This window comes from Danio rerio, chromosome 16, assembly GCF_052040795.2.
Source record: "Danio rerio strain M-AB ecotype USA chromosome 16, GRCz13ab, whole genome shotgun sequence".
In the NCBI taxonomy this organism is placed as follows: domain Eukaryota; kingdom Metazoa; phylum Chordata; class Actinopteri; order Cypriniformes; family Danionidae; genus Danio; species Danio rerio.
Window position 1 is genome coordinate 46,914,545 of NC_141036.1, and position 27,947 is coordinate 46,942,491.

A 27,947-nucleotide genomic window follows, 5' to 3' on the forward strand; every position below is an offset into this window, starting at 1 on the left:
ATTTTATTCTACTTTTAATTATTTAAATTAAGTACATTTTCATTTCATTTAACTTTTTTGTTTTGTTTTGTTACAGCATTACCATTAAAACTGTTTATTTTTTGTTAAGTGGTCCTAACTGAAATTACCTCAAAAAAAGCAAAATGTACAAAAAGTTTGTAAACACTTTTTGTGTTTTTGTGGTGGGATACAAGTAAGGTTAGGGACAGGCTTGGTGGTATGAGTAGGTCAAAGGGATGGATCAACAGTATAATTATGGATGTAATTACAGACATTAGTTACAGATGTAATTACATGCAGTTCATTTTCAAAATATAAGTACAATGTTTGTAATAAGCATGTACGTACATATTAACTGCATTATACCAAAGGTTTAATTTAAATTTTAGTACATAGTTATTAAGGCCAATAATGTAAAGTGGGTCTTAATTGTAAAATTGAAACTATATAATGAATGTGAACAATGTGTTGAAAAATATACCCCATGATGTTGTATTTTGGAATGACAAATGTTTATTAATTAATAGAATTATACAGTCATACACATTATTTATTTTAAATTTCTGAACCTTTACAAAAGATAAATTCTTGAAAAGTAAATTGTATTTTGAGCCTCACAAAATATAACTCAAAAGGAATGTTTGTGATAATGTATTTTTTCCCCAGTGCTGCTTTTCATTTATTCATGCTTTTGTCAATTACCATAACTAACGCTAAATTTCTTGTTGCTATGCCCAGTGCAACTTCATTATGGATCTAGGTCTTTTTCCAAGTTTCTGTGTAAAATAACAGTTGGTGGTTGAAGAAATGCTGGCATACTATCTAACGTAAAAATAATCAGGCGACTCGGATCACAGTCCACTGAGCTCAGCTTCCACAGTTATGATGCTTAATTAATTTTAACACATATATTATAATTATCTCACATACAGTATTTAATTTTTGCCATAAGAAACATCCAGATAGAACAACCCTCTCTAACACCCACATTCAGACAAGCATGTCTTCTGTTAATAAGTGCAAAATAAACATCTTTTTTTTCTTATTCTTTTCTTCATGCACCAGCAAATTTGGAGGATTTCGTCCTAATTAAAAAAATTCATGCACCACAAAATTTTGAGGATTTTGTCCTATTTAAAAAAAATTAAAAAAAACCTTTTAAAAGTTTCTTTCATAAAACTTTAGCAATAATTAGAGTAAATATTAGTAAAAGTTTTTATCCTGCACTTAGCCACGAATGTTCACATCAACAGTACTTGCAATAAACTTCACAATATTAAAAACAAATAGTGAAAATCAATGTTTTTCTGGCTCTTTGCAGTATTTTTTTAGCATAAAATGATAAAAAAAGATTCCCAAAATTCCAAAAATGACTGTACCTGACAAAAGTCTTGTCACCTATACAAGTTTCAGGAACAAAAAAATAATAACTTGACCTCAAGTTGATCATTTGGTATCAGAAGTGGCTCATATGAAGGCAAAGGCCTCTAGATTACGCTTATTTTACCAAAATAAAATATGATCAAGCCTTGATTTTGAATTACTTAATTAGGACATTAAGGTCTGACTTAGACAAAAGTTAACAGAAATAATGTACAGTATAGAATGTAAAGTCATGCTGCAGTGGAAAGAATTAATATTGTGTATAACTCCCATGAGCTTGGAAGACTGCATCCATACATCTCTGCAATGACTCAAATCACTTATTAGTTCATCAAGATTCTTTGATTCATCTTCAATGCTTCCACCTTCATCTTACCCCAGACATCCTCAATAACGTTTATTTCTGGTGACTTGGTTGGCCAATCCTGGAGCACCTTGACCTTCTTTGCTTTCAGTAACTTTGGTGTAGAGGCTGAAGTATGAGAAGGAGCACTATTCTGCTGAAGAATTTGCCCTTTCCTGTGGTTTGTAATGTAATGGACAGTACAAATATCTTGATAACTCAGGCTGTTGATGTTGCCATCCATTTTGCAAATCTCTGAGAGGGTGCTCGCTGCAAAGCCATTTGAGGAGAGCTGAGCTCCAGCGAGGGGGAGCATGAGCTGTCGCTCCTCCTCCTGTAAGCTGTTTTAATGCGTACACCAACCCCACCCCTAACCCTACCCCCAGTGACATCACTCGTAGAAGAAGTGCAAAAAAGGTGGAGCTCAAGCTTAAGCTCCCCCTCGCTGGAGCTCAGCTCTTCTCAAATGGCTCTGCAGCGAGCACCACTTGCTTGCATGCCGCCATACTGACTGTAACCCCAAACCATGATTTTTCCTTTCTGTGAGAATCTTTGGTCCATGCGAGTTCCAAAAGGTCTTCTGCAGTATTTGTGATGATTGGGATGCAGATCAACAGATGATTCATCATAAAAATCTACCTTCTGTCACTTTTCCAAATGATCAACAAGAAGTCAAGTTATTATTTGTTGCTCTTACAACTGAAATCAAAAGAGAAATGAAAAAGACTTTTGTCAGGTAGTGTAGTATGTCAAAAAATAAATGTAAACAGAATTTTGAACCTGAACCAATGTTCAGATTTTTCTGCCGTATGCAAATGAGTGCACGCTTAAATAATACGTCATTCAGCTTATTTAAAAATTTTAGAAACTCATAAAACAAAAATGATTACAATTCTTACTGTATTCAGTCATCTGGGGGACTATAGTGAGTCTTGCCTCAAGCTTCTCTACATGTCATTAGTGCATGCTTTTAATGGCCCTACCTATTGATTTTTTAATAGTCCTTGTTTAACGCATCTCGCTTATAATACTTACTGTACAGTTATAGCACCCTTTCATCACTCACACTCATATTGACTTGTTTACCTCAGGGAGCTCAGTAATACGTTTCTGTCTTGGCAAGCCAGTGATCCCCTAACCTCCGTCTGAAAGCTCCTGGTGGGATTGTGTGTCTTCCACCGGCTATTACACCATCAGCGACTCAGAAACATGTAATCAGAGAAAGGAGAGGCCATCGAAACGACGACTCCAAACACAATGCTCCCTGATAGCTTTTCCCTCCTCTGTTGTTGTGTATAGTTTGCGCTGCTTTCTTCTGCTGCCTATGTAATTTGTGTCTCGTATTTGTTCTTTAAAGAAGCACTTCACTTTTGTTTGGAAATAGACTCATTTTGTCATTAAGTGAAACAGTTGAATTTTATTCTGAATGTACATTTTGAATCTATTCAGCCATCTCATGGTCTCTCGGGTGTGTTTTTAGCTTAGCTTAGCATAGAATTGAATTGGGTCAAACCATTAGCATCTCGCTCAAAGATGACAAAAGAATTTGATAATTTTACTGTTTAAAGGTGCTGTATGTATGGTTTTAAATCATTTTAAGCATAAAATACTATACTTTGTTTGCAGATATTTAGCAAACATGGTTAGTGAACATATTTGTTGATCTGAAAAACAATGCTAAATTCAGTTATTCTTCTTAGAAAATTGTACCTTTTTCCTCAGAATGTCTGTCTGTATATCTCCGCCCGCTGCCAGTTTACCCATTTTAAAGTAAGTAATGTGTATTTATATAGCGCATTTATTGTGTATGGCCATACACCCAAAGCGCTTCACAATCATGAGGGAGAGTCTCTTCATTTCACCACCAGTGTGCAGAATCCACTTTAATGATGCAATGGCAGCCACAGGACAACAGCGCCAGTGCACTCACCACACACCAGCTATAGTTGGAGGGGAGAGACTGTGATAGAACCAATTCAATGGATGGGGATGATTTGGAGGCCATGATTGGTAAGGGCCGATGGATGGAAATTTGGCCAGGACACCAGAGTTACACCCCTACTCTTTTAAAGAAGTGCCATGGGATTTTTAATAACCGCAGAGAATTAGGAACTCGGTTTAACATCTCATTCGAAAGAAGGCGCTCAATGACAATATATCGCCCCCTTCACTTTGATGGGACATTAGGACTCACAAAGACCGCAGGTTAAGTGCCCCCTATTGGCCTCACTAACACCACTTCCAACAGCAACCTGGTTTTCCCATGTGGTCTCCCATACAGGTACTGATCAGGCTCAGTGACCTTCGGAGGACACTAGCATCCTCCAGAATGAGACGTAGAGTTATAAAAATCCAAATGAGGTTGTTTTTAGCAAATAATACAAATATTACATATGTAGACATTAGCTGAGCAGGTTACTACCGAATTTTAAAGCCTGGTTTATACTTCTACGCCAAGTGATGGCCATGACCCACAGCGCATGCCTTTTGCCTTGTCATGCATTTATACTTCTGCGCGCTGTTTACGCTAGTACTTCCGAATTGCTAGCTGACAGTAGTTTTTTTTTGGTTCCTCTGTGTCAAGTTTTTTCGCTGGTGTTTTGTTTTTTTCTGAATGATACATTAATTTACAAGTGGCTCAAGCTCGCTAATTTTGAGGCAGGAACCTGCGGACGTCCAACAACTTTAATCATAAGGTAAACACAAAACAAATCTTTTCATCTGGACCTCCTTTACGAGACTCGACACTTGTAAACACTCGCTCTAACGGGTTCGTGAGGCTCTTAGACCCGCCCACACTCATCAGCGATACCATGCCGACCAATCACAGAGCTTGCGTTACGTGTCGTTGCAAAGTGTAGTTACATTTTTGAGAGGTGCGTGTCACGCCCCATTCAAATGGGGCATCAGCGTCAATGCTTCTCATTTACTTTGAATAGGTGATGCCAGGCTTTGCTGAACTGCATTGTGGATCCATCGGCACAGCTTCAGTGGCATTGCTTGCTGCAGAAGTTGGGAAATTCTCAACTTTTCAAGCGGCAACGGAAGCATCAGCCAATCAGATCGCTTTATGCAAATACCCCAACTCAGACTGTAGCTTATTGTGGACTAATTTCATTGGCTGATGCTACTATGACTATCGCGCCAGCACCAACTTCAGACATGCCCTCCGTCCATCATTAATGGCGCAGCCTTGTGTGAATCAGCCATTAGCATTGGCGACTACACACCAAGGGCTATGCAACCGCGCACAGGCTGCGCCAGAGCATACGTGTTGGCTTGATGCAGAACTGTAAATCATCCTTAAGCCTCAATTGTCACTCCTGTTTGTTTCTTCAATCTGGCAACCCGCATTTGCATTTAGTTGTCATTAGAGGGACCTTGTAAAAAAAAAACCTCTCCAGTGTTTTGAATTGGGACTGCAATATCTAGCAACCTCTCAATCCTACATACTGAATCTTTAAAGCTTCACTCTTCTGTAGTTACATCGTGTACCAAGACTGAGGGAAAATAAACTGATAGGTTTTGCTGCTGTACCATGATGCTACTACACAGCGGCTGAAAAGAGTTCCCGTCACCCAAACCCTACACTTGCACCAAAGAGCCAAGTGTTATATGGAAAAATATCAGAACTTGTGTAATTTTTGAGTGAGATGCTAATGGTCTAATAGTATTTATTGATCTATGTTAAGCTATGCTAAAAGTGCTGCACCCAGACAGAGATCAGCTGAATGAATTTAAAAAAGGGTAAGTAATTTAACTCTAAAGAAAAGTAATGTCACAGAATGTGTCAGATTTAAGTATTACATCAATAACCATATAAAAATGTTTGTTTAACTCTATAGGAAGTTGTAAAATTAGAATATTTTTCTCAAAAATGTGGAGTATTCCTTTAAATGGATAAAGCGGATACAGTCAGTCTTTCTCTTTTGATTCCAGAGTATAGACATATGCAAACTCTTTCTAGTGATTGAAAAGCAGCTTTATTGCAGTTGTTTTTCTTTTGCAGTAGCTCAAAAAAGTTTATGAGGCCCCAGAGAATGGCATTAACCCTTTTTTTTGTGCTATTTTTCTCATTGTAGAGTATGAAACACAAGTTCTCCATCCTGTCACTGAGAGACAAGTCGATTAGGGGAGAGAGAGATGCATCGCAGATCCTGAGAGCACTGTAAGTGAATCCAACGTCATGAGTCTCACATAGAGCGACATTTACAGGCAATCTCACTTCTCTGTTCCTGCAGTGACGCTGTCAGCTGAGAAATGCATGACACTGTCTTCACCAGGGATTTCTGGAAACAGGGCTGTTGTTTTTTCTCTCTACTGTGTGTATGTATGTGTTTTTTTAGGCATTTTCACACCAGCTTGTTGGGGAGACCTAAAAATACGTAGCTGTGTTGATGCGTAGCTAGTGTTTGGAACATGTTAATCGTATGGCAGTCTACAAGCAGCAGATTTTCATTAATTCAGACAGCGCTTCCCACACTAATTAAAAGTTTGTCACCAGAGCATGTGCCAATCATAGTTAGCAATGACTTAGTGAAAATCTATGCAACGTTAAAGGCGACAGTGCATAACGAGATAACGAGCAAAATTGCTTGCAGAACAGATTTTTTTTGGATACACTTCGATGGATTTGCTCTTCAGTGTTTGGACTTTCAGAAGTGAAAATTAAATCACACTGAACTGAACTAAACTGAACTTTAACTCTGAAAACTGGAGTGACAAAGTTACAATTTACTATAATCTTCTATGCTAAGCTGCTTTGACAAAATTTACATTGTAAAAGCGCTACAGAAATAAAGATAAATTGAAGTGAACTTCCCTTTGAAAATTTTGGGATTCTGTTTTCTGTATTATTTAGCAAGCTGTTCTGCATTAAAGGGATAGTTCACATATAAATGAAAATGTAATCACTGTTTACTCATACAAGTGGTTTCTTTATGAGAAAGATAAAAAGATATTTTAAAGAATGCTGAAAACCTGTAACCATTGACTTCCATGGTTGATCACTTTTTTGTGTGTTCAACAAAAGAAATTAAGTCAAACAGGTTTTTAACAAGTGAAGGGTGATTAAAGGATGACAGATTTTTCATTTTCGGTGTGAACAATTTTACAAAATAGGGGCTCTATTTTAACAATCTAGACGCAAAGTCTAAAGCACATGTTGAACTTATTTGTTTGGATAATCACAACTACAGACATGACAGTGAATATATATTTAGTGCATCTCTTGTCTATCATATCCCTTAGTATAGGTCAGGATCATTAGATGGAAAAATTATTTATAAACACATTTTTATTGCCAAATCAAGTCAGAGCTTTTATGTAATCAATGCTTTAAGTTAGAGGAAAAAAATATTTATATTAATAACCATATGAAAACTTCTGTTAATATTGAAGTAAATATTTACTGTAAAGAATTGGCAATGGACATAATGTTTTTATTAAAACATAAAATAATCATGCAATGAAATGGTACTTGTTTTTAGATTTTATTTTAGGCGTTTTAGCCTTTATTGGGATAGGATATTTAGAAAGGAAGTAAAGTTGGAGAGTAAGGAGGGGGTGGAATTAGGAAAAGTCAGCAAGCTGGCAACCAAATTCAGGACACCCAAAGTGCAACGATGTTGGTGCTCTGCCCATGAGAATATCGGCACTGATGAAATGCATTTCATTTTTTTTATAATTTTATGATTTGATTTATTTCAAAGTATTACCATTTAAAACTTAATAATAAACATTAATTAATTTTTTTATTTAATAACAAAAAAACTAAAAGGGTAAAGTTTGAGGATCTATTTTGTGTAACTTGAAAAAATGAATGTATTATTTTAGAGCTTTTTTTCTTTTCGCCCTAATTCATTATGAGGCAAAGAAGTTAAAGTTAAGTTATTTGCATGAGACTATATGCAGCCTTGAACTTGAACTGAGAAATGTGGCTGAACCTATTGCTCATTAGCTTGTTCAAATGCTGTTCTAGTATGCTTGCTGTCCAAAGACTGCACAAAAAGCATCTGAAGCTGTCGAACACAAGTTCTCATGAATAACCTAATGATACACTTTTCCTTGTTTGGATTGTCTTATTTTTTTGTTAGATTAAGTCCTAACTTCAGATGAAATGCCTCATTCCTTTTTAATTGTTCATGAATTATAAATATGCTAGCGATTAAAAAAAAAATTCTTTCTCTCTTATCTCTCTTATTCACTTTTTTAAACAATTGCAAACATGTATATACATAATTTTGGGATCGTTAGGATTTTAAAAATGGCTTTAAAGAACTATATTCTGCTCACAAATGCTGTATTTATTTGATGAAATGTATTTATTTATAAAATGTAATTGCACTTTAAATATTTATAAGGTCATAAAACTTTTTGTGACATATTTTTTAACAAAAACATAAACAAATGTTGGGCTGGAGCTTGATTTGTCTTTGAGAATTGATTGGATGGTTATGGTTTGCTTTGGTGAGTTTTTTGTGATTGACAAGTTGTTAATTCTAAAAGACACATCAATTTAAGAACAATAACGATGCGCAGTGATTAATAATTTACTGCAAATAAAGTACTGCAATATTCCATAACTGTTACTCAATAACTATCATTTTAAGTGTAGGTTAATATAATGATATGGTGCTCAAGAAATGTTTAGGGCCCTATCATACACCCGTTGCGAGACGGTGCAAGACGATGCGATTTGTTGCTATTGTCAGACCAGCGCAAGTCTGATTGTCACATTTTTTTGCCACGTTGTTTATATAGCAAATCCACTTGTGCTCCTTTGTGGACTCATGGGTGTGCCGGTCTATAAAGGAGGTTAAGACGTATTGGTGATGCGTTGCTATTTTGAGGAACTAAGGCCCCGTTTACACTAATACTTTTTAGTTTTAAAACTGCGATTTAGAATGAAAACAATCCGCGTCCACACTAGCATTTCACTCAGCATCTCTGATCTACTCTTCGTCCACTCTACACCGCTGAAAACGCACATCACGTGACCACACACAAACACTCTGTTATGCACTCCAGTGTACAGTATGTGGACGTCTGAGCTCAGGCCTGGCGCCAGGATGTCATAATTGAGGGGGCATTTTAAATCCATAGGGGGGCACTAGACCTGGTGACTGATTTTGGTCTCTCTTGTTCCCTTCATTTTGTCTATCTATGCCCATTTATTCATACTTTGCATTACTGCCTAAGTTTCTGACCCGAGGCAGTAATATACGTTTTAATAGTAATAATAATATGCACAGTTTCACTATTACAGATTTTATTATTGACGTTAATGCAACAATACCGTTTATTAAAGCAGACAGATCATGGCTTCAGTGCCAAACGAGTGCTTTAAATCATATGTTATTCTCCTTATTTAATTCCGTTTTATTTCAAATAACAGGCCTATGAATGTTTAAAGATTTAGATAAAGATGTGAAACTATGCCCACACATGCAAGCTAACCCACAGTAAGACTATTCGTATAATCGGTAAATAAATATAGTGAAATCAGCTTAACCGAGTCATGACGCTTCACGTAGCCTATTACCAAACCAGCGTGTTAGGAAAAAGTTAAATGTTACAATCTAATGTTATTTAAAACAATTATTTAGTTACATTTTAAGGCATTAGTGTAGCCAGATAAATGCCTAAAAAGATACCTAAATTCACAGTTATTACCATGAAAATTGTTTTTTTTAATAATTTTTAAATGTAAAAATAAAGATTTATGTTTTGTGCCTATGCAGATTCAAAACACTTACACATTGCTTAATACACACAGGATACACAGCAATACACAAATATTTTTACATACAGTATGAAAAAAATTTAAGGAATAAAGTAATACAGAAATTTTTATTTTCTACATAAATATAAAACTATCAGTTTATTCATAACAATCTGCATCTGTATGATGCTCTTATTAGCAGTATTTATTATATGCATATTTATATTTGTTTTAATATAAACAAGTTTAAATTTGTCCGCCTGTCTGGTTTTGGAGATGTCTGCATCACCCTGTGGGGCATAAGAATAGGACGTGTGGTTGGATATAACTGAGTTTTTTGACTAAACTTTGTTATTATTGATTATTTATTTATTTGTTGGAAGTTAGAACTGAATTTATAAACAGTTTCTGAAACAAATATTTGAGCTTAACAAATAAAATTAATTATGTAAGCTAATGAATGTATTCATTAAAGTGCGTACAACACCGTTTTCTTATCCACGAAGTAAAGGAGTAAAGAGTAAAGTAAAGTAAAGAGAAAGTAAAGAGGCCGAATGGAACAGGCTCATCCTTGTATTGCAGATGTATATAGCGCTAATAAAGTGTTCAGTTTTTCCACTTACAAAGTCCGTCATGTAAATAAATACTCCATGGCACAGCACAACTGACTCTTAAAGGGAATGTAAGATGAGACTCTGATTGGTTTAATGCACGTTATGCTCAAAAGGCACACATAACTCATTAGGAGCAAAAGCATTAACCTGTTAGACCATGCGCTGCAGCGCAAACTGTATTTTTCGCCCTTAAAAAAGCAAAAGTGGGTTCGGACAAATCATTAATGCTTTCTGCGCCATGCGCTTTAGACTTTGCGCTTAGATCATTAAAATAGATCCCTTAGGCTGCTACAGTTTCAACATTTCAACGGGCACATTAATATTCAAGAGTAAAAGTAAACAACTATTTTAATATTATTACTATTTTAACATTATTAATGTAAAAAAGTTAAAAATATTACATTTAAAATAAATGTGGTTATTTAAAGAGCCCATATTATACATGAAATAGGGTCATATCCTGGTTGTAAGGGTCTCCAACAACAGTCTAATATGCATGCAAGGTCAAAAAACACTTTCATGGTCTTATAATCTGCATTTATTTTTACCTAATTATTCCAGCGACTCCTGTATGAATCGTCCAGTGATTCATTTGTTCCCAAACCCCTCCTTAGCGCGGAGCTAATCTGCGCTGATTGGACCGATGACAGTCTGTCGCGATTGGTCGACTGCCTTCAGTCAGTGAGGAAAATGGCCAATAGCTAATCAGCAATTTAAAAAGTAATCACAGTTCATACACGCTCGATAGTGTAGACGTGGATTTTAGCTGCCACACTATGGCGAGTGGATAGTGCCACGGATAACCGAACGAAGGAGACAGTCGTGTACTCGCCATACCACACACACACAAAAACACACACACACCTCCGGATGACAACGCTCCCGCTTCCGCCCGCACCCGCCAGGTTTTAGCCTGAGAACCCGCTCCGTTTTCTGCCCGCCGCGCCCGGTCCCGCTAGAGCGGAGAACACAACCAAAAATCACCCAGTATACAGTCCAGACAGCCAAGCTGTCTGTATAAACACACACACACAGCACAAAGCACACAAAGCTCGTTCGTTCGTTCGCTCTCTCTCTCTCTCTCTCTCTCTCTCGCTCTCTCTCATACGCGCGCGTGCGCACTAACACACACAAGCACCACGCAGACTCTCTCTTTCTAATTCGCATAGCAATATCCGTGATATTGCTAGACAGCCCGCTCCCGTCCCAAATTAAACCCGTTACCGACCGCTCCCGCAATTTATTCGGAAATTTATTCCCGCGGCTGTCCCCGCGCCAGATTTCTGCGGCGCGTGAATAAATTTCCGAATAAATCGCGGGAGCAGAACTCTAGCACGGAGCTCCATAAACAAAGCAGCACGCGTCGCGTTTTTAACGTGACTTTGCACGCGATAAGATAAAATATCCAGTTAACCTGATACAGTACACGCGGTTACAAGTAACAAATCACAACTAAATACATTTGCAAGCTAGAGTAAACGAGGCAACAACTTTAACCGCACGTACTTACACTTGAGAAATGGAAGAAACCCATCCTGACGTCCATCAGTTACTCTTTACTGATCCTTCCTTTAACAAACTCAGATGAAGTATTCTTTGTAGCATGTAGCTTCCAGAAGTTTCCAACTGCTTGGTTATAATGCTGATGTTTCATCTTTGGGTAGAGACTCAATATAATGTCCATCTGCAGTGTGACTTCAATCGACCGGCATGTTTGTGTGCGTGTGTTTGTGGGTGTGCGTGTGTTTGTGGGTGTGTGTGTGTGTCTGGGTTTCTGCGTCAGAGGGCGGGGCCTCAGGTTTGAAATCTCCCGGGTTTGCGCGTGCACGTGAATAACTTGGTTTCGTTCGTACGTCATGGCGAAACACCTAATGAGTCGGTATCAAGGCGACTCGTTTGAAGCACTATGAGTCGACTCTTTTATAGATGAATCAACCGTTTTAAACACTGTATTCTTACAGATTTAAGCCTTAGCTGGATACTTCACTTCACTTAGAGCTGTGTTACACACTACATGGAGGGGAATTTTCAAAAACCCATAATATGGGCTCTTTAAAACTTGATCTTCATCAAAGGATCCTAAAAAAATGTAATGTATCAGCTTCCACAAAATTCAACATTGATCATTAAAAGAATGATTATTAATGATTGAGTACCAATAAAAAATATCATAGTATAACAGAAAATCACTGAAGAATCATATGAAAATGAAGACTGGAGAAATGATGCTAAAAATGCAGCTTTGGTTAACAGGAATAATTTCAGTTTTAAACCACGTTTTGTAAGAAAATAGCTATGTTAAATTGCAATACTATTCTCACAATACAAAAATACAATACTATACTCACAATTTTACACTGCTTTTACTGTGTGACCAGAATAGGATTGCATTATAAACCTGAAAACCTGAGGTTTACAGTATATGCTGACAAATCATCTGCACATAGCAATTTTATAAACATCCGCAGCTTGATCACATCATCTGTAAGTCTGTAAGTAAAAGCAAGAGTCATTAGTGAATGTCATTCCAGTCCTTGATCCCCCACAGGCAGAAGAAGGTGCATCTGCAGACGCTTCAGGACAGATCAGAGGTGCAGAAAATGAGCCCCAGGGAACGAATGCGGCTCCGGAAGCTCCAGGCAGCGGATGAGAAGGCAAGAAAGCTAAAGTGAGTGACGTTCGGCGCGCTGACCGTGTCACGCTGAATCTTAATCAGATGTGACTTGCAGTTCATTTTCCATAAAGTTAGCACGAGTGTCAGGGCTCTTCTGTTTTCACGGTGCAAGGATTTTTGGCAGTGAGTCTCACGTCAGCTTTGATTCCCTGTGTAATATGTGATGCTCTGATAGAACAGGAACTGTCAGTGTTGGCCCATATGCCATGCTCAAAAACAAATTGAAGTATCGTGCATGTTATTACGCTGCTACAGTATTTTGTAAAATGTGTTTACCCAAAGATACAAATGTGTCATCATTTTCTATCATCATGTTGTTCCAGGCTTATTTGTGCAGAAAATAAGAGCTTTAGTTGTGATGTGAAAGGGAAAGTAGGAAAAGGGCAGTTTGTTTTGTAAAACATGTTTGTAACATAAGTCTAACTCTAAGTAACTAGATAAAAAATAGATTTTGGATGTTTTTCATTACTGTTTAAAATAGTCAATATAATAAAAACACCTTTTTTTGTGTATCATGTTTTGTTCCAGTAAGAGATGGAAAAATAGTGTATGAATAATTTGAATTGGTGCATTTTGTGGGTAAAACAAGACAACGGACTGTCATTTTTAGCTTAAAGGGGACTTATTGTGCTATTATGCACATTATGAACGAGACGCTTGTTCTGTACGCCCCACCATGGAAGAATTAATGTAGTAGAAACCATCATATTATTTAGGAAACAGATCAGAGCAGCTATTTCTTAGCTATTAAAGGGCAGACCCCGCCCCCCAATATCTTGTTTTAATGTCCTTCAGGAGAATCAAACATTAATTAGAGGGGTCAGACTCTTATGTAATTTCAGACTGTTATGTAATTTCATAATGCAAATATTAAATTCATGCTAGCCAACAAATGATCAAAGGAAATATATTAATGAAATTCAAATATATAAAATATGAATTGATGTTTACTTTAAACTTTAATTATATTGTTCTTTTAAATTTATTTTATTAAAAGATTTTAGCAAATAAAATATTTTTCTAGAGTCATCCACTATAATTTTGTGGCTCAAAAGTATCAGTTCAAACACTGTTTTGGCACCGGTACCATTTTAAAAGTGTCAACTTAGCACTGGTATCGAAGTAACACCAAATGATACCCAACCCTACTTGTGAAGATTGTGAGTGTTTACAGTGGTTTGACGGATATATATGAATTTATAGCTAAATTGTTGGCAGTGCCAAACAGTATTCCACGTTGTTTACATCCTTGTTTACGTCCTTGCTACAATATACCGTTAACGTTAGAAACTGTGCATGTAATAGATCAATTATAACAAATGACAATACTTAAAGGTTATTTCTCACAACCCACAGCGTCGTCTATTATGGTTGGAGGAGTTTTTAGCCTAATCCAGCACTGAACTGGGAGAGATTCTGGAAGCTCTCCTTTGTCGAATGCTAGCTATATGTTTTTTAAAATCTTCTGGAACATCATTTAATTAAACTGTAAGCACTTCTGTCTTTGTGTCGTGTTCTTTGGAAGCCCAAATACAGAAACAGAACAAGCTCTGTGGAAATACCAGCGTTTGGAAGGCATTTTAGCTTTCTCTGCTACAGTACATTTCAGCATTACTGTGCTTCTGGCCACGCCCCTTTACTGCGTGGGGTGCATGAGCGTAACCTAAAGCATTTGTGATCTCACTAGCCTGGATGTATTTTTTGTAGTTCCCAAACTTTGTTCGCTATAGTCTTTGCTAAGCTAACTAAAAGCCAATCTCTCTCTTCGCATTGAATTTTTTCTCTTTGCACATCAACTAAAGTTTAAAATATCGTAGTGGATCACCCCTATAAGGACATTTGAAATAACTGAAATGCTTGATTGAAATTACTAAAACGAGCTTGAACCTAAATTTACATGCAGGTTTTGTCTTATTATAGACAAATTGTGGAAGAAAAATATCAAGAAAATCATCTCCGCATGCAAGAGTACAAGTCCAAGAATTTTCATAAAATCAGTGTGGATTTTTTGAAGGTATGTTCAAAGGATTCCTGTCAGACATTATGAAAAATTCAGATCTCATCTGATATAAATATAAGATTTAAAAAACTTTTCATAAAACATTTGTTTGTTTTACATTTTTCCGAAGGTGCAACCTGAAGAAGCAGTTAACCAGACTCAAGTGATTCAGAGTGAGTCACCGAAGGAAAACTCTGAAATGACTGGAAACGTTTCTCATCTCACTGATAAGATGTGCACGACTGTGTCAAAAGAGCATGGTGAGTTGGTGTTTCACTGTAACTGAAGGTCAAATGAGTCCCATAACCCAGGGTTAAAAGGCCTGCCTGACCTCTTAAAGGATTATAAGAGTCAAACATTTCATTTCCGAGGGTTAAAAGTGACCGTAGTTTAAATAAGAAGGTATCTTGGGGTTAAATGTGGCATGACGTGCTTAAAAGTTAGAAAACTTTCCCCTCACATTGTTTAATTAAACCTTCAGCAACTATATTAATTAAATCAATTGGAAACCTTTCTCCCATGACATATTTTCTCCTGCTTTTTGAAGTCTATCACGAAACGCGTGTCTGATGAAATTCCTCCCATCTCTTCCAAATCAGAAAGTTTAAGTTTCCGTCAGAAATTAGTTTCTCCGTCTCTACATCTTCATTAAAATTCATTGTGTGCTTGGCGCTCCAGTGCCTCTTTCTCCATGGTTTAACAAACAACAGATCCCAGAACAGAGCGAGGTGCCATGAGTATTACACTGCTCTGTCAGACACAAACGCCTAAAAAAACAGATTCTCTTTCCATTTGAAAGTCTGATGATTCCTAGAAGTTTTAATGATTTTCCACCACACAGATTTATCAGATTGAAAGTTGCCTGCGTTTGTGAACATATTATGAGGAAAGTAAGAGAGGGGCAGTTTAGTTTTTATCCATGACTGGGATTAGACTGGGGTGCTCATTATACAGATCTCATTGTAGATTAAAGATGGTCTATTCTAAAATATTTACAGTACAAACCATAGATGCTAATGCTAATTTAGTAAGGGCCATGAAAATATTTGCAATATAAACCTTTTTAGTAGCTGGATCTTATAACATGCATGAGTGTAAACATAACAGGTTTAAAGAATATAGTTATTCTATCTTAACATCCATCCATCCACCTGTCCATTCATTCATTTCATTATTTTGTCTTGCTATTTAGCATAGTGTTCGTCCGCCTTTCTATCTATCCATCCATCCCTCCATTTGTCCATCCATCCATTTGTTTCTTTGTCTAGCCATCTATCCTTTCAAGCCTCTAATTTTGTATTTGTCCATCCTTCCATCCGTCCGTTTGTGTATCCATCCATCTCTCCATTTGATAATTTGTCCATTAGGCCGTCCTTCCATTTGATCGTTTTTCCATTCCTCCATTTGTTTATTTGTTCATCCTTCCATCACTCTATTTGTTCATTTGCTCATCTGTCCATCTTCCTTTTGTTTATTTGTCCATATTTCCATTTCACCATTTGTTCATCCTGCCATCCCTCCTTTTGTTCATTTGTTCTTCCGTCCATCTCTCCATTTAATCATTTGTCCTTCCCTCCATCCCTTTTATTTGTTTATTTGATTTGTTCATCCATCCATTGCTATATTTGTTCATTTGTACATTCAAATTAATTAAATACACTTTTATTTGTATAGTGCTTTTACAATGTAGATTGTGTCAAAGCAGCTTCACATAAAAGATCATAGTAATTGAAACAGTGTAGTTCAGCATTTAGTGTTTAAATTCAGTTCAGCTCAGGTCAGTGTGGTTTATTAATCACTATTGAGGGCTTTGTACATCCGTCCATCCGTCTATTTGTTAATTTGTCCATATTTTCATTCCTCCATTTGTCCATCTGTCTATCCATCCATCCGTCCATCCCTCAATTTGTCCATTTCTTCATCCCTCCATTTGATTATTTACCATATCTCTTTTGGTCCATTGTCCCTTCCTTTATCCATCCATCCATCCATCCACCCATTCATCCATCCATCCATCCATCCATCCCATTATATTCAGCATTATTTGTCTGTACATCATATTTTATTGATGTATCTTGCCATCTATCCTCCATCAATCCATTCATACTTAGTTGGATTGACTAAATCAAATGATATAAATCATAAATATCCTATTGTAAATTTGCTCTCGGTTCCACCAAAATATACATTGCAGTTATAAAAAACGTTGTGCTTAGCTATGCCTAAAATGCAGCTGAATTTATTGATGCATTGGAAATGCTGTTTTCTATGTATTCACAAACCGCTCCTGTTGAGTCATTAGCAGATGGACAGTAGTATGGCAAGTGCTTTAGGATTTAACAGTTGACGAAAAGTCAATGCAAAAATGACTCAGAAAGGAGAAGTTAATTTTGGGAACAGCTTCACAGTGGTTGATTTTTTTGGTTGATATATTATTATCTAATGCAATGACTTTCTCACATATAGTTCCAAACCTGTCCGAATACTTTTAAGGGCTACTCATGAATAATGGTTGCTATTTACAGTATGTGAGACATATTTGTCTAGCATGACCTGCCCCTGTCTCTTTTGCTTCATTGTTCAACAATTTGTAACTTAATATATGTTTGTTGAATTAATACCATATTTTTGACAATTTTACATTAGATGTGAATATGTTTAGAAGCCTGATCCTACGTATTGCTGGATTTCAGTGACTCATTCTTTTACCACGGTCATCATATGCATCAAGGGAAAGATAAGTTATGGCCAAGACGCCTTCTTAATCTGATTTCGGTATCATGATGATAAATCTCAGAGATGTGTTTTCAGGAAGTCCTGAGAGGTTATCTATCAGTTGCTGCTTCTAATCACTTTAGATTCCTCTGTAAATGAGATGTTTTAAATGAGTGCGGAGCCACAGCTGTGCTCTTAAACGATTCAGGGAGAATCCACATGGTGTGATTTATCGATAGAGGATGCTGGGGTGCAATCCGTGTGAATTTGAAATATGTGTCAGAAAATCTTAAAGTTTAAATGTGAATGTGTGGGAAATAAGATTCTATAGGAAAGCTTATGTGACTGGATGCTGATGCCAAATCTCTTGTACATGAATTTAGATGATGTATTTATTATTTTGCTTTTCCAAAACCCTATGCAGATTCTCTCAAAGGCAAGGAATACTCAACAGATGAATAATGCATTATTAATGGTAAACAAATAAATGTGCACATGTTTAGCAATAGTTTACTTGAAATTTCTCAGAAGACACACTGAGCAACTTGATAGGTACATCATAAATAAACATAAAGGCTCTTCGGGGATAGATTTATTTAGTCATTTTGAGAGTTCATAGTTTCAAATTTGCTTGTTATTCAAGCACCCAGACTGCTCTTTCAGGTGATTTTCTTGAGTTCGGGAAGTAAATAAACATACAGTGGGATCCAGCTTGTGTCTGCAGTTAAACTATAATGACTACACTAGGGAATTCGATGCATTGGAAGGAAGCTGTTTAAATGAATAATCTCTTGACAGTAAGCACATTATATGCAAACCTTGTCAGTATAATTGTCCCCACTCTGTAAAAGGCTTTCTTTAATTTGTTTGCATACATCACTACTGCATTAATAATTAGTACTCTAGGTTGACACTAATATGCCTAACTGAGTACTGAACAATGGTGTCTGTTGAACCAATTAAAACAATAGTGTAAAATAGCAGTAAAGCATGTATTTCATACATCCATTAACTTGCTGTCCGTGCATTGTAATTGTGGCATTCCATCCATGCAAGTTGTATTGTTAATTCTGGTATCTATATTGTGTTCATCCATCCATCCATCCATCCATCCATTATATCCATCCATCCATCCATCCTTTATATTATACTTTATTCAGGTTTTTTATTTTGCCCATCCATCCATCCATCCATCCATCCATCCTATCTATCCATCCTTCAATCTGTTGTCTGCTCCTTCATCCATCCATCCGTCCATCTATCTTATCATTCTTTCTTTATGTCTTTTTTATGCCCATCTATCCATCCATCTTATCCATCCATCTTATCTATCTATCTATCCATCCATCCATCCATCCATCCATCCATCCATCCATCTTATCATTCTTTCTTTGTGTCATTTATTCTCCCCATCTATCCATCCATCTTATCCATCCATCTTACCATTCTTTCTTTGTGTCATTTATTCTCCCCATCTATCCATCCATCTTATCCATCCATCTTACCATTCTTTCTTTGTGTCTTTTATTCTGCCCATCCATCCATCCATCCATCCTATCTATCCATTCTTCCATATTTTGTCTGTTGCTTCATCCATTCATCCATCCATCATATAGTTTTTTCTTACTATCTTTCATTCTGTCCATCCATCCATCCATCCATCCATCCATCAATCCATCCATCCATCCATCGACCATCCATCAATTCATCCATCATATCATTCTTTCTAGGTCTCTTTCATTCTGCCCATCTATCTATCCAGCCATCATAACTCCTTTGGTCCATTGTCCCTTCCTTTATCCATCCATCCGTCCATCCATTCATCATATCAATTTATCCATCTATCATACCCATCCGTCTCTCCATCCATGCATCCTTTATATCATTCTTTTTGGGTATCTTTCATCCTGCCTATTTGTTCATCTATCCATCCTTTCAGTCTTTCTTACTATATTTTACTCTTTCTTGCTATTTCATTCTTTGTATCCATCTATTCATCATATCCATTCATCTATTCATTCTATTCATCTGCTTATCTGTCCTATCCTCCATCCATTAGCCATTATATCCCTCTATCCACCCATACATCCATTACATCTATCCATTCTTCGGTCCATTGTCCGTTCCTTTATCCATCCATCAGTCTATTCATCCATCCGTCCATCCTTCGGTTCATTATAGCTATCCATCCTTTGATCCATTATGTCTATCCATCCATCCATCCATCCATCCATCCATCCATCTATCTATTATATCTATCCATCCTTCGGTCTATTGTCTGTTCCTTTATACGTCCATCCATCCACCAATCCACCAATTTACTCACCCATCCATCCTATTAATTCGCCTGTCCGTCTTATCTATCCATCCATTATATCCATTCATTCATCCTATCCATCTGTCCATCATATGCCTCATATCTATCCATCCATGCATCCATCCATCTATCCATGCATCCATTCATCCATTCATGCATCCATCATATCCATTCATTCATCCGTCCATCCATCCATCCATCCATCCATCCATCCATCCATCATATCAGTATGTATGCGAATAGACAAGCACATTAATAAAGCATTCAGTCCCTATTTTGTACAACAGATTGTAGCAATTTCTCAAAACACTGCATCAAACTTTCTTGTCAAGGAATATTATGAACATTAATGTCCTTTTTAAAATGCAAGATTATAATTAATTCTGTGTAGGTTGGCTTCAGGCACAAAACCTTGAGAAACCTTGACCCAAAGGCTGAGACTCTTAACTGCTTTCAGTATTTGAACATAAAGTACTGCAAATGGCAAGAAAATGGCTAATGGCTATTTAAACGTTGTTAAATATCTGGATGTGCCATTAACATTACTAATCGGAATCAATAAATGTAGTAATTAGAGTGTTCTCTGAAAGATCCAGACTTTTGGGCTTTTCATTTATCTTCATTAAATTCCAATTTTATTGATTTTACAAGTAAAACGAGGGTTTAATATAGAATTAGTCTTGGATGACCAGTGGTCCTCTACTAGAACAAACCTCACCGTCAAATGTTTTACAATAGCTTGTGTGTATTGTATGTGTCAGACAGGTGAAGAAATACGAAGATTAATTTTTCAAATTTTTTCAAACGTATCACTGATGTTCCTTACCCTTTATTGGGCATTGTAACCAGACCATGGTTGACCTTTGGCTTATAGACTTTTTTTCTTCATTGCTGAGGGTGCTATAGTGCCCAGGGCCTTCTTGTAGGATGCTTAGAACTTCCGTTATGAATTGTCATCAGCCACAGCAATGTTTCGCAACTGGGTGTCAATACTGTTTTCAGTGTCTAACGGACTGTTTTTGTGATGCATAACTTAAATTTTAAAAAGAAATATGTGTGTTAAAGCCATTATGCTTCTGTCAGATGCGGTACAAGTGCTAAAGAAAAACGTTCTCCTAATTCAGTATTAAGTTACTGATACTATTCTGGCTGATTTGCATGTTGATTCTAATCCTGGTTTCATTTAGTTAGTTTGTATTGTGTGGTATTTACCTTGTGTTTTTTTGTCATTTCAAAATGTCACTTTATTTTCACTTTGATTTTATTAAATCAATGTGTTTTTGGGACAATACAGGCTAAACGTGGGTCAAACATTTTGGTGAATTACAGTTGTTTAAGTTGGTTATATTTTTGAAAGAAGAGAAAATATTGACTTTAGCGATGACGGAGCTCCAAGATGCCGTCTGATAACTAAGGTAAAATTGCAGCAGTTGTTTTCCATCCTATTAGATCACATTATTTAAGTAACCAGTCCAGGAATTGGCCCTGATCGACAGCAATATTAGTTCAAAGACATTAAAAGCGATTCAAATAGATTAAAACTATATTTTCAAAGCTGTCCGAATGTGACTTTTTATATGCATCAGCTGCTCACTGGAAGTTGAAAGAATAGTGTGTAATTTCTAAGAAAATTAGGCATTTCTAAGAAAAAGGTCTATGGGTTGTCATTAAAACAAAACAAAAAAATGTCAGGAACACATTGAATTTTCTAAGAGTGCACAATAAAGGGTTAAAAATGTTTAGACATTCTCCTAGCAGAGGCCACTCGTTTATATTCTGTCAGGAGGTTTCAGTATAAAACAGACATAAACAGAGTCAATGAGGCAGGACTGAGGTCTGAACACACGATCATTTGAAATGACTGAGCGTCTTGCACTGAGATTCTGTAGTCTGTGCTTTCTGCTCGCTGTCATGACTAATCCTCTTTACCAGATAAAACAGAGCTGTTGTGTTGTAAATGAGCTCCTATGACTCTACACTTTAATTCTAAATTGCAGGTTGCACATCCTTTTGTCCACAACAACAGAGAAAACAGAGTAGGATATTGCCCTCGTGGGCTAAATTAAATGGCAAAGGAAGTAATAATGATAAAAAAACAGGGTTGCAAAAAGATATATTACACTAGTGTTAAAAAGTTTGAAGGAATTAAAAAAACATTCTCATGCTCACCAAGACATTTAATTGATGAAAAATACAAATATTTTTAAAAACATTGAAGTAACTTGTTTTTATGTTGATATGATTTATAATGTAATTTAGTTCTATGATAGCAAAGATGAATCATTTACATGCATCATTACTCTATCATTATCAGTGTTGAAAATTTATGTAACTTAAATTAAATCATTCAATTTATACAGTTTTCCCCCCTGTTTATTTTTCCCCAATTTCTGTTTAATGGAGAGAAGATTTTTTTCAACACATTTCTAAACATAGTAGTTTAAATAACTCATCTCTAATAACTGATTTATTTTATCTTTGCCATGATGACAGTAAATAATATTTGACTAGATATTTTTCAAGACACTTCTATACAGCTTAAAGTGACATTTAAAGGCTTAACTAGGTTAATTAGGTTAACTAGGCAGGTTAGGGTAATTAGACCAGTTATTGTATAACAATGGTTTGTTCTGTAGACAATCAGAAAAAAATGGCCTAAAAGGGCTTATAATTTTGTCCTTAAAATGGTATTTAAAAAATAAAAAACTGCTTTTATTCTAGTTGAAATAAAACAGATTTTCTCTGAAATAAAAAAGTATTATCAGACATAGTGAGAAAATTTCTGTGCTCTGTTAAACATCATTTGGGAATTATTTAAAAATGTGTAAAATTTAAAATTAAAGGGGGGCTAATTTTTTTGACTTCAACTATATATCAAATATATTTAAATGTTTTATGCATCAAACAATTTTGAAAAAAAGAAACAGTTCGTACATTAATAGTAAACATTCTTAATAATTGAGAACTGATAATATATATATACATGTGCTATATATATGCTAACAATATCCAATAATATATATGCTAACATATCCAGGTCTGCTTAACAAAACAAGCCTGATTGTTCTTCAAAACATGCTGAAAATAGCCCAATCACAGTCTGCAACCTGCTCTTAAGCTGCACGATACTGGGAAAATATGCAATGTTGTTGAGTGATGCGATAACAATATTTATTCATTAATATTCTTTTTGGCTTAGTCCCTTTATTAATCTGGGTTTGCACTGCGGAATGAACCACCAACTTATTCAGCATATGTTTTACGCAGCGGATTCCTTTTTAGCTGCAACCCGTCACTGGAAAACATCCATACACACTCATTCACACACTTTGACTACGGACAATTTAGCCTACTCAGTTTACCAATAGCGCATGTCTTTGTACTTGTGGGTGAAACCGGAGCACGCGAAGGAAACCCACTCACGGGGAGAACATGCAAACTCCACACAGAAACGCCAGCTGACCCAGCCGGGGCTTGAACCAGCGACCTTCTTGCTGTGAGGCGATTGTGCTACCCACTGCGCCACCGTACTGCCGCAATAATGATATTTCTTACGATATAAAAATGCGATTTTATCATCAATTAAAATAATAATACTATTTTTAAAACTAATTAAATAAATAAACAACCTTTATAAAATAATAAAGACTTAACCACAAATGACTGAAAATATGCGGATATTTAGATTCTTATTGGCTTTAATTATTGTCAGCTTTAAATTCACCTAACAGCTCCTACTGGAGAGCTGGGGATAAAGATTGTAAGGCCACGTCTGATTGATCAACCTTTAGTTAGCATGCAGCACACAAATTATTGCTACATAAAATGTCATTTATTGCACTTCTCTGCAGTGTGGATACTGCATATACTATTATGACGATAATGATAATTTTGTTGATATATTGTGCAGCCCTATCCTGCTGCGCAATAATATTGCATCCTCAGTAAAATCTCAATCTGGAGGATGTTTCACTGCTGAAATCACATTTGTCTTCACTCTGTTTAACCTGCAGACCATAAAAACACCTGCGGCGACAGTGTAAATGTGTCAACAAGCCAAACTATGACCTTTTCTTAAAGACTAGCTTATGTGTGAGTATTTTAAAGGTCCTGTGAAGTGCTTTGAAATGTGTATTTTTTTATTCCATGTTTGACTTAATCTCAACTGAAAAATCAAGAGAGGGTGGGGCATAAAGTAGATTCACTTAAAAAAAAACAAAAAAAAAACAGCAAATAACTTTTCAGTTCAAACCACAGCTCTGCCAGTGAAAGTGCTTGAGCTTAAGCGCATCAATTGAGAAGCGAATGTGAAGCTTCTTGAAGGGGGCGGGGCATATCAGATACTAGAGCAGGGGTCACCAACATGCGGGCCTGTTCTAAAAACAGCTCACCATAGCGCCACTTACCAGTAAGCTGCATCTAATATTTTTTTGTAGCAATTCTTTTTGAATCTCACTCGCATTGGTGTAAATTTGACAATGACATTAAGTCACTTTAAAAAAAAAAATCTTACAAAATATTTTATATTAGATCAGAGCTAGCTGGTGTCCACAACGATGGTTGCTGGTGCGGTAAAGGGGAGGAGATGATTTGAAAACATGGCAGAAAAAAACAACAACATAATTTTCACAGTGAATAGGAGGAAGATTTTCTATTTCATGTATGGGGCAAAGGCAAAGCGGCACAATTTTGAGAGACATTTCAGAATATGTCACGAAAAGCTAATGTTAACTTACTAACTACCCACCGGTAATGCACTACAAGTGGAAAAAGTCTGCAAATTTAAGGAAGGTTTGTGAAAACAGCAGTCTTTTATTCACGAGACCGATGAAAACCCTCAATAAGCTGCAATCAAAGCCTCATTTAGAGATACACATTTTTGATTAGAAAAACAAGGCATTTTCAGACAGAAAAAAACAAAACTGTGCTTAAAGACAGGAATGAATGTAATCTCCACACTCTTCGATGTCCAACTCGAGGCAACTACAATGGTTAAAAGAGTCTCGGCTATGTTAAAAATGCTGTAGATTTGGTGATAATTTCAGTAAAATCTAAAAGTTGCTTTATGTTACACAATTGATTTACAAACATGGTACATTTTAGTGCATGAATCGTTTAAAATTGTCAATGACTAGTGAAAAATATTGTAGAAATGATCATTTAATAATGGAAATACTGTACGTTCAGAGATTTATAGAAGTAAAGTGTTGCATATTGATATTGATCTGTTTCCTACCTACAAATCATTGTTGACAACTATTGTGAGAATGACAATCATTAACATGATCAGTATCTTCACATAGATGAAGATCATTAATTATGAACAATAACATATAATTAAAAGACAATTGAGCAAATTTGTTATTAGAGTAGTGTGTATCAAACTATTGACACTTCACATTAATTGGTACCCAAAAAGTAGCTGTCAGTTTCAAAAAGGTTGGTGATCCCTGTACTAGAGAGTATTTGATTGGTCAACATTTGATGAGAAACTGAAGTATAAGGTGACGTGAATAAAACCATTTAGGCAGAAATAACTAAAAACTAAAAGCTTTACATGTTTATATCAGTTTTATATTTCCCAAACGCGGATTTTGGTGCAGAACTAAAGATGGTAGATACCATAAAAATGAACAATTCTGATCCTAATATCTCAAAAAGCTTTATTTTAGTTTCATGGGACCTTTTAAACATCCCCTTTTTACGGGATACAGGTGTAAATCCGCATACTGATTCCTTACTATTCTCATTCTGTCTGTAGGACATTTGGAGAGCACTGTAAAAGAAAATGAAACTGTTGAGACCCCACAGAGTAGAGTATAGTCTTATACCCTACTTTCATTCCCTCATCTCTCTCTGCCATCTCTGAGTCTCGAATGTAGAGGTCCAGTCGCTTTCTAATAGAATCAGAAGCATGAACCTGTGTAATCACTTTGGTTGTAGACCCAGAAACTCTCTGTGTGTGTAAGTATAAGGTTGTCAGTGTTCATTTATTTACAATGTGTTGAAATATTCTGTACGTTTCAGATCTGGGTGGATGCTGACAGCAGAGTGTCATCAAATGGAAAATATAAAGTGTAAATGGCTGAGACTGCCATATCCCAACATTTTTCTCAACATTTCAGGGTATCAGTTAAATCTGTGCTATTTTTTTTATGATCATTTCAGCAATCCCAGAGGATCCTCAGGCGGCAGAGGCATTTTACTTTGTGGATGAATTCGAGTCATGCTCGGAGGAAGATTCAGATGGAGAGGAGGACCCAGAGGATAATCTCCCTACAGACCCGTCCTGTCAGACATGTGGACAGGTGAGGAGAGATCCACCGCCGCAGAGAAGCTCTTGTCAATCAGTGTGTGTGACTGTGTGATATTTACATCTGAAGATGATTTAACTCAGTGCTGCCTCAGTAAATCGGATGTAGTGTAATTAGAATTACAAGTAATTTAAAAATAAATAAATAAATAAATAAATATATATATATATATAAAATATATTAAAAAAATTTAGTTTTAGAGACGGTTCTCTACTGGAGGTAGACAAAAAACATTAAACATTCATTCATTCATTCATTCATTCATTCATTCATTCATTAATTTTCCTTCAGTTTGGTCCTCTATGTAACAGAGATTGCCACAGCAAAATGAACCGCGAACTATTCCAGCATGTTTTACGCAGCTGATGTCCTTCCAGCTGCAACCCTGTACTGGGAAACACCTATACACTCTCGCATTCACACACAAACTACGACCAATTTTGTTTACCCAATTCACCTATACTGCATGTCTTTGGACTTGTGGGGGAAACCGGAGCACCCAGAGGAAACCCATGTGACCATGCAGAGAACATGCAAACTCAACACAGAAATGCCAGCTGGCCCAGCCAGAACTCAAATCAGCTACCTTCTTGCAGTGAGGTGACAGTGCTAACCACTGAGCCACTGTGCCTCCCTAAACATTAACCAGCAACAGCAAAATCATTCCAATGTCCAGTGTGATTCACATATTGAGGTATATACAAATTTGTGCAAGTTAATTAAAAAATATCACAGATTATCAAAAGTTGAAGGGATAGTTCACCCCAAAATGAAGATCTGCTATTATTGTACTCATCCCCAGGCCATCCAAAAAGTAGGTGTTCTTTTTTCATATAACACAGACTTGTTGGAAATATGTGCTTCAGCCTACATTTTTGTGAAACTAAACAAATACTTAAACACTTGTCTGACTGCAATTTTAAGGTGAAATTAATTCTACAGGGCAGTATGACATCAGCAACCTTAAATCCATTTCATACTAATGATATGTGACATATTATCGACAAATAAAGGATTCAATTTGTACAGTACTTTTTCACAACACCAAATAAATTCCACAAAACAGCTTAAAACCTTTAGGATTTTTTATTGAAATACATTTGCCTCACCCATCTATCTCCAAACGGACATCTTTTGTTGCCGTGGTCAGTTTGCTTGGTAGCTAATCTTGTAATGTGTTGTACTTGCAATGCAAAGTGCTTGGGTTTTAGTCCAGTATACCACAATTCCACAAAAAAATGTAAAAGCAATGTAAAATAAAGGTACAAATATATGTTCGCAGTGCACCTTTTTTTTTACCCTTGCCCATGAAAACACTATTGGTTGGTTTTAGGGAAGGGTTGAACACAGCTTTACAGTAGCAGCTTCAAGACTTTGGAATGATCTTCGACTCTCTTTAAAAACATCTTCTACTTTGGAGTCATTTCAGAGGTCACTGAAAGCACACTTATTTTCTTTAGCTTTTAATCATTTGTTGTGAGTTTATGTATTTTGGCTCCGTGCTTGTTTGCATGTGTTTAGTGTTTTCATGTACAGCACTTCGGTACCTATTGTGGTTGGTTGAAAGTGTTCTAGAAATAAAATAGAGTTTTCTCAATTTTAATCCCCGTTTTCTTGTGTAGAAAGATGTTAATCTGAAATGAAATATACAGTATAACAAAACATACTCTAAATAACATATTCACAAAACTGTAAACTGTAAACAGCGCCATCTAGTGAACCTTTCATCTGAAACATCCAATGAAAAATACCTGAAGCAATATATTTAACATTTCGGAAAAATGTCGGATGAGGCACATATTTCTAATGAGCCTAGGTTGTAGTTTTTTTTTTATTTCACAAGAACATTTTTTAGTTGAAACCAT

The 27,947-nt window shown here is 36.2% G+C and overlaps 1 protein-coding gene and 2 long non-coding RNA genes across 14 annotated transcripts in view; 1 reads left to right on the top strand and 2 right to left on the bottom strand.

Moving 5' to 3' along the window:
* Positions 1 to 27,947, top strand: part of nek11 (NIMA-related kinase 11) — a 246,927-nt gene that overhangs the window by 54,486 nt on the left and 164,494 nt on the right. For all 12 annotated transcript variants that reach the window (XR_015511922.1, XR_015511923.1, XM_087287730.1 and 9 more), the window contains 5 exons: positions 5,809 to 5,894; positions 12,612 to 12,731; positions 14,658 to 14,751; positions 14,867 to 14,996; positions 25,937 to 26,076. Coding sequence is in view for 10 of the 12 variants with exons in the window: in XM_087287730.1 (XP_087143856.1) it covers positions 5,809 to 5,894; positions 12,612 to 12,731; positions 14,658 to 14,751; positions 14,867 to 14,996; positions 25,937 to 26,076 (570 nt within the window). In the remaining 2 variants the exon portion in view is untranslated. The remainder of the gene's footprint in view (positions 1 to 5,808; positions 5,895 to 12,611; positions 12,732 to 14,657; positions 14,752 to 14,866; positions 14,997 to 25,936; positions 26,077 to 27,947) is intronic.
* The window catches only part of LOC147840390 (uncharacterized), a 65,083-nt gene that overhangs the window by 9,935 nt on the left and 27,201 nt on the right, over positions 1 to 27,947 (bottom strand). The window lies entirely within an intron of this gene.
* LOC147840391 (uncharacterized) lies at positions 326 to 5,108 on the bottom strand. Its single transcript, XR_015512026.1, has 3 exons — positions 4,988 to 5,108; positions 2,215 to 4,918; positions 326 to 1,981 (listed from the first exon to the last, which is right to left on the bottom strand). It is a non-coding gene; the product is annotated as an uncharacterized LOC147840391 (long non-coding RNA).